The sequence below is a fragment of the Pleuronectes platessa genome, chromosome 1 (assembly GCF_947347685.1).
Source record: "Pleuronectes platessa chromosome 1, fPlePla1.1, whole genome shotgun sequence".
Classification (NCBI taxonomy): domain Eukaryota; kingdom Metazoa; phylum Chordata; class Actinopteri; order Pleuronectiformes; family Pleuronectidae; genus Pleuronectes; species Pleuronectes platessa.
Window position 1 is genome coordinate 11,619,164 of NC_070626.1, and position 15,606 is coordinate 11,634,769.

At 43.3% G+C, this 15,606-nt stretch overlaps 2 protein-coding genes across 2 annotated transcripts; both read right to left on the bottom strand.

Moving 5' to 3' along the window:
- Window positions 1-378: 378 nt before the first annotated feature.
- dhdh.2 (dihydrodiol dehydrogenase, tandem duplicate 2) lies at window positions 379-4,810 on the bottom strand. The gene is made up of 7 exons (XM_053438333.1): window positions 4,664-4,810; window positions 3,512-3,623; window positions 3,187-3,350; window positions 2,296-2,548; window positions 1,340-1,464; window positions 897-1,047; window positions 379-693 (listed from the first exon to the last, which is right to left on the bottom strand). The coding sequence occupies exons 1-7, from the start codon at window positions 4,751-4,753 to the stop codon at window positions 599-601; spliced, it is 990 nt and encodes a 329-aa protein (XP_053294308.1). The 5' UTR covers window positions 4,754-4,810; the 3' UTR covers window positions 379-598.
- Window positions 4,811-6,949: 2,139 nt separating this feature from the next.
- Window positions 6,950-10,210, bottom strand: dhdh.1 (dihydrodiol dehydrogenase, tandem duplicate 1). Its single transcript, XM_053424031.1, has 7 exons — window positions 10,121-10,210; window positions 9,921-10,032; window positions 9,669-9,832; window positions 8,576-8,828; window positions 7,689-7,813; window positions 7,337-7,487; window positions 6,950-7,059 (listed from the first exon to the last, which is right to left on the bottom strand). The coding sequence occupies exons 1-7, from the start codon at window positions 10,208-10,210 to the stop codon at window positions 6,950-6,952; spliced, it is 1,005 nt and encodes a 334-aa protein (XP_053280006.1).
- Window positions 10,211-15,606: the final 5,396 nt, after the last annotated feature.

Sequence of the window (15,606 nt, forward strand, 5' to 3'; positions counted from 1 at the left end):
GCCACTGTGGGACTAATAAAAGATGATCTTAAATTGAATACACCAAACCCTGTTCAGAATTCTTCATATTTGAAGTTTTCTCTCTGACTATTTGAGATAAACGCTGGTTTTAATGTGATGTGCAGTTCTGCATTCCTCTTGAACTTACTGGGCCTGATTTTGACGGTTTTCTCTCGCAGGAGATCGAACCTGATCACCACAGATGACTCGAGAAAGATCAGACATTCAGGGAGAGGAGAGGGAATCAAAAAGAAGCACAACTCTCCCTATTCTAAGTCATTGAACTGTCAAACTAATTGTGCGGCTGCTATGTGCACAATGTTTCTTTAAGTGCTGGATTCCGGTGAAACATTCTGGAGACCAAACTGTTGAGCGAAATGCAGTTGTTGAAAATTTATTTTGAGAATGATCAAAGCAGTAGAGTGTCAGTGAAGTTCTGGATAAATTCAAGATAAACTTAAAGTTGCTTCAAGCATCTTTATCAGAAGACGATTCATCCTCACAAAGTAACTACTTTATTTAGCAGTAGTATATGAATGTAAAGTTCACTATATCATGTGTTTAAATGACATGGTAAAACACTCAGTGGCAGTCCTTGTCATACACTGCCCCCGACCTGCCTGAGGATCTCCTCCTCCACCTCAGCCAGCCACAGAGAGTCTGCGTGAGACATAACTGCACTCTGCTTCAGCCCTGCAGGAGGAAAAACACTGAGTGAGGACATTTACAGTGTACAGTCAAGTCTGTACATGGCCCTAAGAGTTTAGTGTTTCTGACGCAACCAGGTGTTGAAAAAGTGTATTACAAGTATAATACAGATAAATTCAAAAATGGGCTAGTTTTAGTTTGTGTATATATCAATTGATTTGAGTAAAATACATAAAACACCACTGTACCTTGGAGCAAACACTGCCGAACCCCCTCTGCTTCATAACGCATCCCTGTGCTGTTCAGGAAGTTGAGAGGTAAATGGGGTTCAGGCACCGGGTACTGAGTCTCCTTCCCATTCACCACTAGTGACGTGGGGCACCACATGTGGTCAGGGACCTAAACACATGCAACAGTAAATAAATGACAGCAAATAGTAAATCACAGTTTATACAGAACATTGTGTGCAACTTGAGTATAAACTGTCATGTTGTGTAACTTTTTTATTCTTACACAAAGTGTTTTTCACAACACACACCTTCCTAATTTCCTTCCTAAATTACTCCACATGGACCTTGACTCCACTTGCTAAATTCTAATGTTATTCTGAAGACATAAATGTGGTGGTGATACAGATGTGGTGTTTCAGACTTTTTCTCTGATTATGTGTGGCCCTGCTGTGATGACCTACCCTGATCGTGCCCTTGGTGCCCACGATAACAGCCTCATTGGTCAGGTGCACACGGGAAGAGCAGGTGAACACAGCGATCCTGTTCTTGGAGAACTTCAGAGTGACGACCACAGTCTCATCCACTCCTGCAACAACATGAAGATATAAGCTTAATATGTCGTATATATATGAAACTCCAGTCTTATCGGCCATTTGTCACTCCTACATGCAGCACTTTTTCTATCAAATCATTTATACAGCTGACAGAAGTTATTTGGTTCAGTCCCTTGCTCAAGGACACTTCAGAATGCACACTGGAGGAGCCGGGGTTCAAACCACCCACCTTCAGAACCTACTGAGCCACCTGACGCACATTTGAAAAGGAGATGATTAAATAAAATCCAGGAAGCTGGTGACATGGTTTAAAAAATAAAAGCACAACAAAGATATTCTAATCATGTTTCAAGTGTGTTCTCTGCTAAACAAAATGCAGAGTCACTGAAAGCTAAAGCGATTTATACTGAAGATCATCATCTGAGAGGCTTATTCTGAACCAGAGTGATTCAGATGAGAGGTGAAACGTCCACAGGCGTGACCAGAGTCCTTGGACAAGTGTGTAGAAATGCAACGACCTGGATGACTTAGAATCTTCAGACTTTTATTGCAGCAGTTAAGTCATAAAAGACAGAGATCTGAGCTCTTATCGCACACGTACACTCCCGTGTTTAGAAATCCTCAATTCGAAACTCAACAACTCCCATCTATTATCAGATAAGAAGCTACCCGTGTGCGATGCCTTTAAAGAGAAGAGAAAGCAGTGGTGGTAGATGACTCACTTTGGAATAACAGTCTTCTTTCTATACTTGAACTGACATCATGTTGATGAGTACAACATGTCCCCTCATGATAACTGACAAATGTGATACCGGTGCTTTGGGAGATGACGTCTGAGATTCCTCTGACCCGTCGATGCGTACCTGACTCCAGGCAGATCCCTGTGGCTTGTATGCTCTGTGGCTTCTCTCCGTTACACACCATGCATATGAACTGCAGGCAGTAGATGCCGAGATCTAGTACCGCTCCTCCGCCCAGCTCCTTCTCCACAGCTCTTGGCACGTGCATCAGCGGGACGCCAAACTCCACTCTGACCAGCCTGACCTCGCCCACCTCCTCCTGGGCCAGAAGCCTTCTGATCTCCACTGAGGCCGGGAAAAAACGGGTCCAGACGCCCTGGAGCCAAGGACGGGAAAGGAGGCATTTCATTTACATCTGAAGGGCACAAGCTGGCTTCTTTTTATGTAGTGATTCACAGGTCCCTGAAAATCAGCTGCTAATAGGTTTGGATCATTAATGAGGGGTTACATGCTCATTCCTTAATTTTGAAGGACTTATTAAAAAAGGGTTTGTACGGAGGCCCCCTGGTGACAGTTTGGAAAATAAATATTACATGACTAAGCGTTAATAAGTCGAGGGAACGAGACAACTTCCTCATATAATCACATGACCCTTTGCTGACAAGACCGGAACAACTGAATCTATAAACCCATTAAGAATTTCTTATATTTTAAGTTAAAAGATAATTTTAAGAAAAATGAATAATCTACTGAATTAGTTATAAAGTTGAATTGATGGATGCAAAATATATTGAACATACTTTATATTTTGACAGACTTGTTTTTCTCAGAGCAGCAAGATTTATGTTAAGAGAGAAATAACTGAAAAGGAAAGTAGAGTGTGAAGGGTTGGGTTCATGTGATCAGCGATGAACCTTGTCCCTTTGAGTCCAGAATGATGTTGCATTAGAGGAGCAGAGGAGAAGAAACTAAAGCTGTGAGGAGTCCAGATTGTTTCATCTGCTCCACCCGTACCTCCATGAGGAAGACGTTGTTCCTCTCGGCAGACGCCAGGATCTCCTTCACCTCTTTGGTGTTCATGGCCAGAGGCTTCTCACACAGCACATTCTTCTTGGCGTTCGTGAAGAGCAGACAAGCACTCAGGTGGTAGGGGTGGATAACTCCAACGTACACCACATCTGTACACACATAAAGACACACACACACCAGGCTGTAAGAGGACACTGGCACTAAAATAACAATTTGTGGAGATTCACTACGAGCTTTACCTGGAGATTTCTGAAGCAGCAGATACAACACGTTAAAAAACTAATTTAAACCTGAAATGACAGAAACTGACCAATGTCTGGATCTCTGGCCAGCTCCTCGTAGCTGCCGTACGCTCGGGAGACGCTGTGCTTCTTGGCAAACTCCTGTGCATCCTCCAGCCTGCGAGCAGCCACAGCCACAACCTGAAGACACAGTGTCAAACCATTATTTATCACTATCAGCTGTTCTTCACTGAAAAGTCTCACCGCAACTGTGCTGCTGCAGAGTTTAGTCTGAGGCTGATATAGAAGCTGGGGTCTGATGCTGTCGTCTCAAGCACATGGAGACATTACGGCCTTAGTACATTTACCTGTGGAGCTCAATTCAACATCTCATCATCGAGAACTATTCTCTCTTGAAAATAAATTAAACACACATTTAACTAGCTCTTGCCTTTTACTGATATTCTTTAGATTCAGTTTCAGTCTTTAGGTTTTCATTGCTGCAGTTGCACTAAGTGAATTGTGTCCATCACTTGAGCACACTGCCTCAGAACTGTGTAGTTCCAATACATAGCCACCAGGTGGCTCTCCAATATGAATGAATGAATGAATATATATATATAATATATATATAAAGACCTTTTACTGAACATTAAAAAGGAAACATCATATATTATTTAAAAACATAAACAACATTAACAGATTTCACGTGTCGTCGAACCAATGGACTCAGACTCATCGTGTACAGTTACAAGTAAAAGAGGAAATCTGGAGACGGAAACAGATAGTTCCCCTTCGAAGTAAAAGTCTCGGATTTTGAGGCGCGGAGGCGGAAGCGGTCAATTAAACAGAAGCTTGTAGGTTTTTGGATAAAAGAGAAACAGTGTGTGTGTATGTGTGTGTGTGTGTGTATGAGGAACTAGAGTTTTTTAATCACTTTACAGTGATCGCTGGAGTCATCTTTGTGAGATAACTGTATTTCCGCTTGTGAAAAAATGAACCGGAAGTGATATTGGAGGGCATGGGGCAGATCCCGACCAAGTCAAATAATGTTTAAATAACGTGAAAGTAAATTAACGAACAGGCTAAATAATGACTATAACCACTTTGTCCATTACACCTAGAGCTCCTGTGTGCTCGACAGTATGTGTGTGTGTACGATCAGAGACAGTGTATTTGTTGCATGATCCGCACGATTCCGCAGACACACACAGGTCTCCACACTATCACCACACTGATACCTGGTGGTCCTCCGCAGACAGAGTCCTCAGGGCCACAGTGAAGTCATGGCTGATCCTCCCACTGCTGCAGATCCCCCACCTGGTTGCCATGTTGAACAAGGAAGTGACACAACAGCGATGAAGGCTGTCAGGTATTACAGCAGTGACCGCGTTCTGCCACAAGGTGGAGACACAGTACTCATTTTGACCCTGTGGCGTCGCACGAAATCGACACGATGATGATGATGATGAAGACGATGATTTGTGTTTTTCCTTATATTAATAATCCCATCGGTATAATCTATTCTACTCATCCTGTTATTAATTGTTTTGGTCATTATTATTCTCTCATTCTTTTTTTAATCTACAACTTGCATCTTATACTTAATTTTCTTAATATATATTTTTTTAAACTTTCTATTTCCTATTGTATTTTATTTTCCCTACCCCAAGACAATCTTGATCTTGACATAAATAATACATTATTTCTCAATCATGTCGCTGTAGCTATACAAGGCTAAATTATTATTATCATTATTATTTATATCGGCAGATATATCCTCAGTTAGATTTTTTCTTTCTCCAGATATTATTATGCCCTTGTAGCTATTTTAGGATGAATTAGTATACCTTGATTTTGTCTATCTTGTTTTTAAATTTATATTTGAATTCCTCTGGAGATTTAATACTGTTAAATATACCATCTGTTTGAGGCTTTATCAGGCTAAATTAATATATCCTCATATTTATTATAACTATAATTATTATTGTCCTTCAATTTTTGCTCGAATGTAATCAACGAGAGTGGTTTATGGTACAGATCATATTTACCATGGCTTGACATTGTGTGGTCTGCAAATTTAACTTCATACTTTAAACATAATTGGTGATTGTGGCACAAGAAAAAGCTGTCGTAGTTAGAAAGAAAGTACTGAGTATGTACATTTTTCAATTTCCTCACAAATTAAAGTGTTTCTTTGAATTCAGCTGCTCAGTTTATCGGTGAAACATCCTCTTTGTTTGAGGAGTTCATTGAGCACAGAAGGTTGAGAACAAGTATGAGATGAGCCGTGCTGTATGCTGACTAATAAAGGCCTTTCTCTCTCCCAACCTTCAGAAGCAGACAGTGCAGCCTAATTTTGTGCAGGGGAACATGAATCTATTTGTTCGATGCTACAAGGGCCAGACCTGACGGAACACTTTGATTCAGATGTGCCACTCCACGTCTCTTCTTCTCCTCTCCAGCGGAGGATATTTGGAATGACACACAGCTTTCACAATCAGTCCTTTATTGGAATCATCAATCACAGACCTCGCAGTGACAGCTGGGGTTGTCTTTAAAGGGCCAGGGACTTGATTACAGGCTGTCGACACATAACAAGGTTGGTCTGTTTGTTTACCTTGTGATTTGTTTGGTTCTCCACCATATTTTTCAGATTTTATGTGTATTTAATGAAAGAGGAAAAGTCTCAGTCTCTGTGCTGTGCTGTAAATAATCTGCAGGTTGTTTACTTGTTGACTGAGTTAGAAGACTGTGCTTGAATAACAGACTTTGCGGATAAAAATGGACGACATCTTCCTCCCATTGTATAAAAATTAAGCCAAACTATTTTGAATACGGGGGTTGCCATCTTGTGCTTTTGATGGAATTCAGAGCCAGAGTCTTTGCAGCAGTGACCGTGGAGGGGAGCCATGCTATCATCACCCTGCAGCTACATCTGATCGACCAATCGTGAGTCAGTCTCAGCTGTCACTCATGACTTTTCACCCCTTTTCTAGCATCAAAAGAAAAACTAAAGACAAACTACCTGAAAACGCTAACACTAACATTATCTGCTGAAGTTACTGAAGAAATGCAAAATGCTGCTCAATAAATGGCTACAAAGTGAAGCAAACAAACATCAGTGTGATAAGAATGACATAATATGACAAACCATTTTAGGGAAGTAATTTATTTTGCATTTCAGTTTATAATTGGGACAATGTCCCATCAGCTAACATGGAGAAGTAGGGTTTGTGACCTATACTGCAGTAAGCCTCCAGGAGACAATCAATATAATTTGAGAATACAGAATGTATAAAGGAAAACAGTGGTAAACAAACTGTAGATGTACATGCTCCAGTAATCTACTGGATGTATCTTTAACTGTGTGACAGCTGAAAAACGTGTGTGTGCTCGGGCTGTGTGACACAGAGCCAATAGTGATCTGCTTGTGCCAAAGATCCGGCGTCTTCCCTCGAGCGGCTTCCCTTTGTTCCACCTGAGCAGGTTCAGGTCAGGTGGAACAGCTTGGCTCCGGAGTGATGTCACTGGCTGTCCTGGCTGAAGACAACTCCCACCTGCTTCCTGATTTCATCCATGATCTCCGTCAGTAGGATGGACTCAGCCAGAGGCATGCGTGGGCTCTCCTTAAGTCCTGTGGATGAGGAGGAGAAAATCCCACTGATGGAAAGGCACTTCTGTTTATAGCTACGAATTATTATGCACATGCTCACAAAGATGCATAAATTAGGTCAAAGCGGGGATGTAATGATTATGTAAATTGCCACGGGAGTGTAATACTGTATAAGCTGATCTGATGAGTACATTAGTGTATAATGAATTTCAGGCTCACCTTACCTTTTTAAACAGCGGCTCAAAAAACTTCATTTACTAGAGGCCAAATACACAACTTTCCTTCTACCATGACCTACCCATCAGCAGGCACCGCCTCACTTCCTCTGCCTCGTAGCAAAGCCCGGTGCTGTTGGTGAAGTTCAGAGGGAGGCCCGGCTCAGGGAGAGGGTACTCCGTCTCCTCGTCATTCACAACCAGCGTAGTGGGGCAGTGCATGGGGCCGAGGACCTGCACGGCGAGCAAAAAAGGAAATGAGCTTCCGCCCTAATCCGATCATTCCACTCGTGTATCATGAAACGCAGTGGGTATGGATCTTCAGTCTGATATATACTTCAGCTTAATCGAATGAGAAAGTAATTAGTGACCATCTTAGTCTCAATCATCTTTTAATCAAGTGAACGGTTCCTGTACAAGACTGGCACGGCGTACTTTAATGGAGCCCTCAGTGCCGCTGATGACAGCATCATTCGGGAGTCGAGCGGCGATAGAAAAGGAGCAGAAGGCCATCCTGTTCCTGGAGAACTTCATCACCACCACCACAGATTCATCCACTCCTGTCAAAATATGTAGATAAAAATTGTATCTGATGAAGGACTAATGAATGAAATCTAACAATATAATTTTGAAATCAAGTTCATTACAGCTTCACTGGCAGGTCGGAGTGGATCCAGGGGTCTGATTGGCCCCTGAAGTGCTCCTGTCGTGTCAGTCAGTGTTTCCCATATGAAGACTGTGACTTTGGAATTTGTCCCACCACAGTTTCATAATTAACCAAATGTTTTGACACTAGTCATAATAACATAAGAGATCTCGAACTTGGTATGTGCTATTTTTAACGTCCATGCAGAACAAATCTTTCAGTTACTAGTAATAAATATGATTTGGAAAAATCTTCGATCTGCCAATGCTGGCATGACCTCTCTGAGAACAAGAGAAGGAAAAGCTGAAGTGTGTGATTATCTAACAGTGAAGGATAACTAGTTGTGAGAATTGCAGTTACATTCCCCCCCCCTGCCAGTTTTATTACTGTACTCCACAGAGAGGATTTGGATTAGTCTGACGTTTAAGAGATAAGTGTGGGATTTTCCGTGTGAAGAATTCTTCCCCGAGGTGTTTACATTTAGGACAGTTCATTTAAAGATGTGATTTTTCGGTCTAATTTTCACATCACGTCACTCGAGGTATTCTTCTTTTCCTCTACTTTTTTGTTTTCATGGTGAGGAGCAGCCGGTTTGTGATCACTGATTCGTGCTGTGTGGTTAATGATACTAATCCACATCCCACCTCTGCTGCGTGACCCGAGTGCTGGATCCTACCTGAGTCAAGCAGCACCCCCGTGGCCTGGATGGACTCCGGCCTCTCTCCGTTGAACACCATGAGGACAAACTGCAGGCAGTACACTCCGATGTCGAGCAGCGCTCCTCCTCCCAGCTCTTTCTCCACCGAGCGGGGGATGTGGAGCTGGGGGGAGCCGAAGTAGGCCTTCACCAGCTTCACCTCCCCGACCACCTCCTCCGCCAGCAGCCTGCGCACCTCGGCGTGCACGGGGAAACAGCGGGACCAGATGGCCTGGGGGGGCAAAGGGATGAGAGCACAGCACCACTGCATCAGTAAACAGTTAATACAGGAGTTTGAGCTGAGCAGCAGTTCATTGCCACAGCTCTTCACTTCATATACGAGCAGATGTTCTGCTCAGACATGACAAGATGTTTCCCTGTAGCACGAGCAGTAAATACTCCCCAGACATTCAGGCTTTATGACTTCTGATCTATAAACTGCCTGCAATGAAGGGAATATGAGTGTTTTTCCAAAATGTCAGGCTGCTGCTTTAAGGATTAGCACGACTGTGCGTGAGTGAGAAGAGTGTGGGTGAGCTCGTTCTGACTTCACGACCTCACATCTTAGATAACTTAACAGCAGCAACATCCTTTTTCTGCATCTGATACGTGACATGTTTTCATTATTTATTTTATATATATATATATATATATGTAGCATCTATCTATCTTTTGCATTTTTACTTGGCAAGCAATTGATCAGGGTCTCCCTGTGGCCATTCAGTGTGTTGAGCATTGCACTTATCTTGAAGTTTGTGTGTCTACTTATTTTTTTTGGTGATTGAATTATATCTGAAACTACAGCAACTTCCATGACAAGCAATTGGTATAGATGATATTTAAAGTTACATTCACCTTGTCACACACACAGTTATACAGCGTTACTAAATGCTGTACTATTCTATCAGACACCATTCACACACTGCTGGTAGAGGGGCAATTTGGAGGTCATCATCTTGCCCAAGGACACTTCAGTGGGTGGAGTAGAGCAGCCGGGAATCAAACCACCGACCTTCTTGATCTGCTCTACTACCTAAGCCTACTATGCTTACTACATCTTTTAAAACCTTACCTCCATCAGGAAGACCTTGTTTTTCTTCGCCGCCGTGACGAGCTCTTTCACCTGTCTGGAGTTCATGGCAAAAGGTTTCTCGCACAGGACGTTCTTTCCCGCATTGAGGAACAGCAGGCCGACTCGCCAGTGCTCCGTGTGCAACACCCCCAGGTACACGATGTCTGCGAGGAACACAAATGATGAGGAGAACACCGACACGACATCATCTCTGCCTGTGAGTGGGCTGTTCCCTTAAAGCACTCAACTCACCGATGTCTGGGTTGTTGGCGAGCTCCTCGTAGCTGCCGTAAGCCTCAGGAATACCGTGCTTCTTGGCAAACTCTTTGGCGCGCTCCAAGCTCCTCGATGCAATCACTGCTATCTGCACATGAAGAGAGAAAGCTGCACATATATTCATCACAGTAACAGCAGCTATGTCACTGAGGGAGACATCTTGTGTGACTGAGTACCTGGTGATCTCCGGGAGGCAGAGTCTTCATGGCCACGCTGAAGTCATTGCTGATCTTCCCGGCGCCACACAGTCCCCATCGCGTTGCCATGTTGAATCGGACGTTGGGCGACAAATGTGCGGAGTGGAGCTTCAGTTAAGATCTGAGTTGCTGGAGAGCTGTGACCTTGGGAGAAGGTTGCACATTCAAGGGGGAGGAAATGTACTGAACTGTCTCGCTTCAGCGCCGGCAGCACTTCAGCGAGAAGGCTCCTGCATTTATATGCTGGGGAGGCAAGATGTGTCACCTTCCTTCTGCTCCAACCCTGAGGTATGGGGTGTAACGCACACGTGCACACACACACACACACACACACACACACACACACACACACACACACACACTGCTGAATTGTTGCTGATACAGGCCTTTCAATCCAAGCTGAAGTGGTTTGGACCAGTTGTCTCTAACAATCTGTAACAGGACCATCAATGGGGCTCCCTGCCATCATTAACACACAGAGGGGGAAATAAGTTTAATGTGCACAGGGTGAGGGTTCACCTCGCTCTCCAACAGGTCAAGTAGTGGAGCCGGAAGCACCTTTGTTTCCCCCGCTGAGGGAGGCGCTGATTGGCCTGTGATGGTTTGACAGAGGCACAGAAGCCAATGATTAAACTGGAGTCTCGTGGAGGTTTCTGGGATAAACAGGTTCACAGAACACTCATGCACAGGAGGCCAATTTAACTGGTCAGTATATGCTGAGGCAGGATGACTATGGAAAAGCATCGGCTCAGTTGCCCTTAAGCTAAATATTATCCGTTTAGCCAGACGGACGGTTGTGCAAACTCTACTGCTGGTTGCTGCCAGCAGAGGACACTGTGTCGTCAGCTGATTTCCCTTTTCTCTCTCTCAAGCTCTCAGGATTTGGCACGGCTCATTGCAAGGAATTATATAAAGGTTTGCAAAATCAGGTGAACCACGAAGAAGGCAGATCGAGGCAGTTTGGAGAGTCTCTGCCAGAGGTCATGCAGAAATTCTGGAGAAGAAAAACAACAGATTTTCATACCAGGATTGTTTTTTATACTCTGACAGTAATTCACAAATTTAAACATATTTGTCTCCAGTAAAATATATTTTATATTGCAAACAATCTGACATATTCACTGATCAGCCTGCCTTGAGGCTTGAGAATCATCAGTTTTTTTCTCATTTCCACCAGGTGTTTAGATTTACATCGGAAAACAGTGTCGCTGTCAAAACAACATCTTCATTATAAAAGAACAATTATTTTAAAAATGACTCTTCTCGCCGGCTGCTCTCTTTTTGTATTTCACTTCCAAATGAATTCTGGGAGCTGTGTGCCGTTGTCATAACAACAAGGTACCAGCTGGGCAATTTGTATGCAAATGACATTGGGCTTGGCCTGACATCCCTTCCTATACCACAGGACCTGGTTGCCATGGGAATGCCCAACTCCTAAGTAATTTTTTTTTCTAACTTTTTTGGGTGGGTGGGTGAGAATGCAGCAGCTCGGGCAGGAGCTACACATCGGTACAGGTGTTAAGGGAAGAGGTAGAGGTGTGAGGGATGAGATCTAACCTAACGGGGCGAGTGCGACTGGATTTTTGAATTGGTGTGAAGCAATGAATTGGTTCTGTGCCGTGCTGCAGACGAGCTCATGCAGCGCAGCGGCTCAGGTGGTCGAAGAAGGAGGGCTTCTGGACAGGGTTACCCAAAAGCCTGAGACCCGGACTATTCTCTGCCTCACAGAGGGACATCCACTCTTTATCAGACACTGAAACCTCAAAATGTCCTGCTTGTCCCACAGTCCTCAGTACGAGCTCAAGGTTGGCTAACGTAGCACGGAGTTTGAGGCCCGGAGGCGGACAGCAAAACAACTGCTTCACACAGTGAACGCTGACGAGCCGCGTCATTCACAAACCTGGCAGACGGAAGGAAGCCAGCGCCTCGTTAATTCAGCATGGCCGGGACGATTCCCTTCCACTCCTATCACTGTCTTTATAAGATACAAAATTCATGCATCATCTCTCGTCTGCATCGCTACAGTGGAAAAGTGGCGTTCGGCGGGTCATGTGTGCGAGCGGTCACAACGTGTTCCTCGGAGGGGCGAGGATGGTTTTGCCTGTGATGGTGGTTGATGGCAGCGGACAGTTTAGTTTCACACATTGTCATGTCATTATCTCGCTGTCAGAAAGACTCCGCTGCCCTTTGTCATTGACAATGGCAACGTACCAGTGTAACAGTAAAGCCTCGTAACCGAGAATCTCTTAATGATGAAAACACTTCCTAATAATGATGTTTTGAATTTAACTTAATTACTGAAGAGAGTTGAAGCCACAATGTGGCTTTCCAATCCCAGTTACCATTTAGCGGTTCAGATTTCATCAGCAGCGAGAGTTAATGGGAAATAAAAAGGGCCGTAGAGAGGCATCCTAATCCTATTTTGATTGATGTGGATATGCAGAGGGTTTTTCCCCCTCCTCCAACTGTCAGGGTAAGTGAGAGCTATCTCACTTGGGTGAGTTTTTGTCTGAGTCGGAGAGAAAGTGTATCGCAGCAGTTGTGGGAGCACCATCACTCCTTCTTCTCTGTCTCAAGGTCACTGCAGAGAAAGGGTGACAGGCCAGACAAATGCCAGTGGGTGCCAGCCATTTTGAAGGGGAGGTTGGTAGCTTGATGAATCTGGGGAGGGAGGGAGGGAAAGTGGGCAGCAAAGAGCAATATGTCATTTTGTCAAAGTTACAGCGTGTTCTGATGTGTGGGCCGGGTCATTTTTTTTCCATTAGAGAAAGTGCGATAGAGGGAGAATGAGAAAAAAAAAAAAAGGGAGCCTTTGTGCCACCGAGCATTGTGCGGGCCCCCTTTGAGAGTCCTATCTTTGTCTGCAGCACACACACTGGGAGGCTGAGCTGTGGAGCAAGAGTCGGCTGCAGCAGCGCTGACTTAGCAGCCTGTCATCAGGGTGTTAGCGCCGATGGGGAGCAGGATGTCCATCTACACATAGAGCCATGTCAGGTGAGCTTTCCTCATTTCAACCCACTGCCCGTGTATTTCCATTGGTTTCTTTTCAGCCAAATCCACATTTGCCATGGTGAGGTGTGTTCTCTCGATATGTGGCTGAGGACACAAGCGTACATGGCAGAAGGAAGACACGTTGGGCAAAATGTCAGGAGGCTGGGTATCAAATGGTTGATATTTATTCTAGTGTGTGCTCTGCGCTTTTGTCTGCCTGACGCTGTTGAAGGCCCACATTTTGCAGCGTTAGTGGCGCAATTTATAATAAGCTAGCAGTCCCTGAGCAATGTGTCCTAATCCTCAGTGTGCTCAAACTAGCAAACTCCTAGCAAATATTAAACTAACTTCACTTTGACATACCACTTACAATGTCTCACTGTTAATCGTTAATCTTTATTTATGCAAATAATTAATATCAGTTATTACACTCTCTCTATTATTAATCTCTTTTTGGACACATCTGTACTCTTATTTCATTTACATATAAAGCTGATTAAAACAAGTCAGCTTTGATCATCTGAATAAAAAATCAGTAGAAAAAGGTAATACTCTCATAAGAAATCAAGGATGTTTATATGAAAGATTATTATAGTTGAATTGCATAATATTTATATACAGTCAAATGTTTCACTTATAATCTATTCATTCCTCTCAAACCTGACCTGGTTGGTTCATATAGATAAGTGACATAGCTTCTCCCCAAAGTGAAGCCAAAATGTCTTCATCGCCACCACGGAGAATTGGTGTACCGATTATGAATTTTCATCATTACAAATATGCTGATATATGTCAACATCAAACATCTGAAACAACAAATAAAAGCATGCCAGAAGATGTTCTGTTCCTACAGTTAATGCTTGTGTTTTTTGGAGAGGTTTCAGGCAATCAGATCCCCTACTCTATCGGCCTGCATTTACAGCAGCCTGGAAAAATTTAACATCTCTTTCTCTGTTTTCTCTTTCTCTCTCACAAACTCAAAACCAAAACAAAGTTGTGTGTCCAGTCCTCGGTGGTGGTGTCCCTGTATGTCGACTGGCTGAGATTGTGTGGGGAGATACGGAGCCCATGACAGACCCCCTGCTGAGGTGATAGTGGAAGAGGTGACCGGAGCATCGACGTGGGACAGCTATCATCCAGCTGATCATGTTCATTTGGGTCTGAGCGTCATCCACTAGGGAGTGTAGATCAATTACCTCCATGGTGTTCTGCATATCCCCAGTTGAAGCAGCGTCTGGGTCTACGTACAGAAGAGCAGGTCCCTGTGATCACACACGATCGAGTTTTGGTGGACGATGACCGGACAAGCTGTGACTAACCCTATAGGGTTGTTCAGCCACATCAGACCAGGGTCTTGGGTGCAGAGTGACATGCATGTAGTTATAGTTGGTGGTGACTTAGTGGCTTGCTCAAGAGCACTTCACCAGGGGAGATGCATGCTAACATGCAAAGTTCCTCTCCATCGAAGTGGCACCATTTACCGAGCTCATAACAATTTGACCAGCCGATAGTCTTAATGACTAGAGTCATTAAACTGAGAGGAAATGAGGAAAGTTAAATATGGTGATAGGCCTGCATGCACTTTGTAGACTTGTAATTAACTGAGAGGCGAAATAGACGGAGTCCTTCTTATAACAACCCTTAAAGGAATTGATAAATGACTTGTTAATTATTATTGATAAACCCATTAGCCATAACTTACAAACCATTTATAATGAGCTATAAGATGCTAAAAATGCAAAACAAGGTTTTAGGATGAGCACAGACCAAATGAGAAATTAACAGTTGATAACCCCACTGTTTAAAAATGTATTAACCAGAATGAGTAGAGAGCATAAGGCCAAACAAGATTGTCTTGTTAAAATACAAATATATAAGAAATAAGGAGGTGTCTGATAACCTAAATGATTAATTTACCACGACAAAGAAGTTGTGTTTTCACCCCTGTCTGTTTTTTTGGGTCGATTAGTTTTTTCTTTCTTTCTTTTGTTTTTTCAGCCAGATGACACAAAATCTACTGAGTGGATTTCCATGAAACTTGGTGGAAGGAGGCATGATCCAGAAACCCCCCATAGCATTTCACCACAGACGTTGATAAAGGGGCAGATCCAAGTACTTTTTTAACACTTTCTTTAACATTGCAAGCTTTTTTTTGTTTTTTACATTTGCACCAATTTTCCAGTGTATAATTGATATTAAAAATCTGGCTCATATAAAAGGTAATATAATTTAATTTGGTGCATAGGCCTATTATGACTCATTATACTCCTACTGAACAAACTTTTATTGTCTCACAAACGTATCAAAGTGTCACAGAAAAGCTTTGATTCAAACTGACGACTCATTGTTTTGTTATTATTTCAACTTATGAGTCAAAGTTCAAACCTTTTTTTTTTCACAGAAACAGTCCAGAGTCTGTGTTGAATCCACCCTTCTTCTACCAAATGACAGAGAAACTATTCCCTGAGACCAAT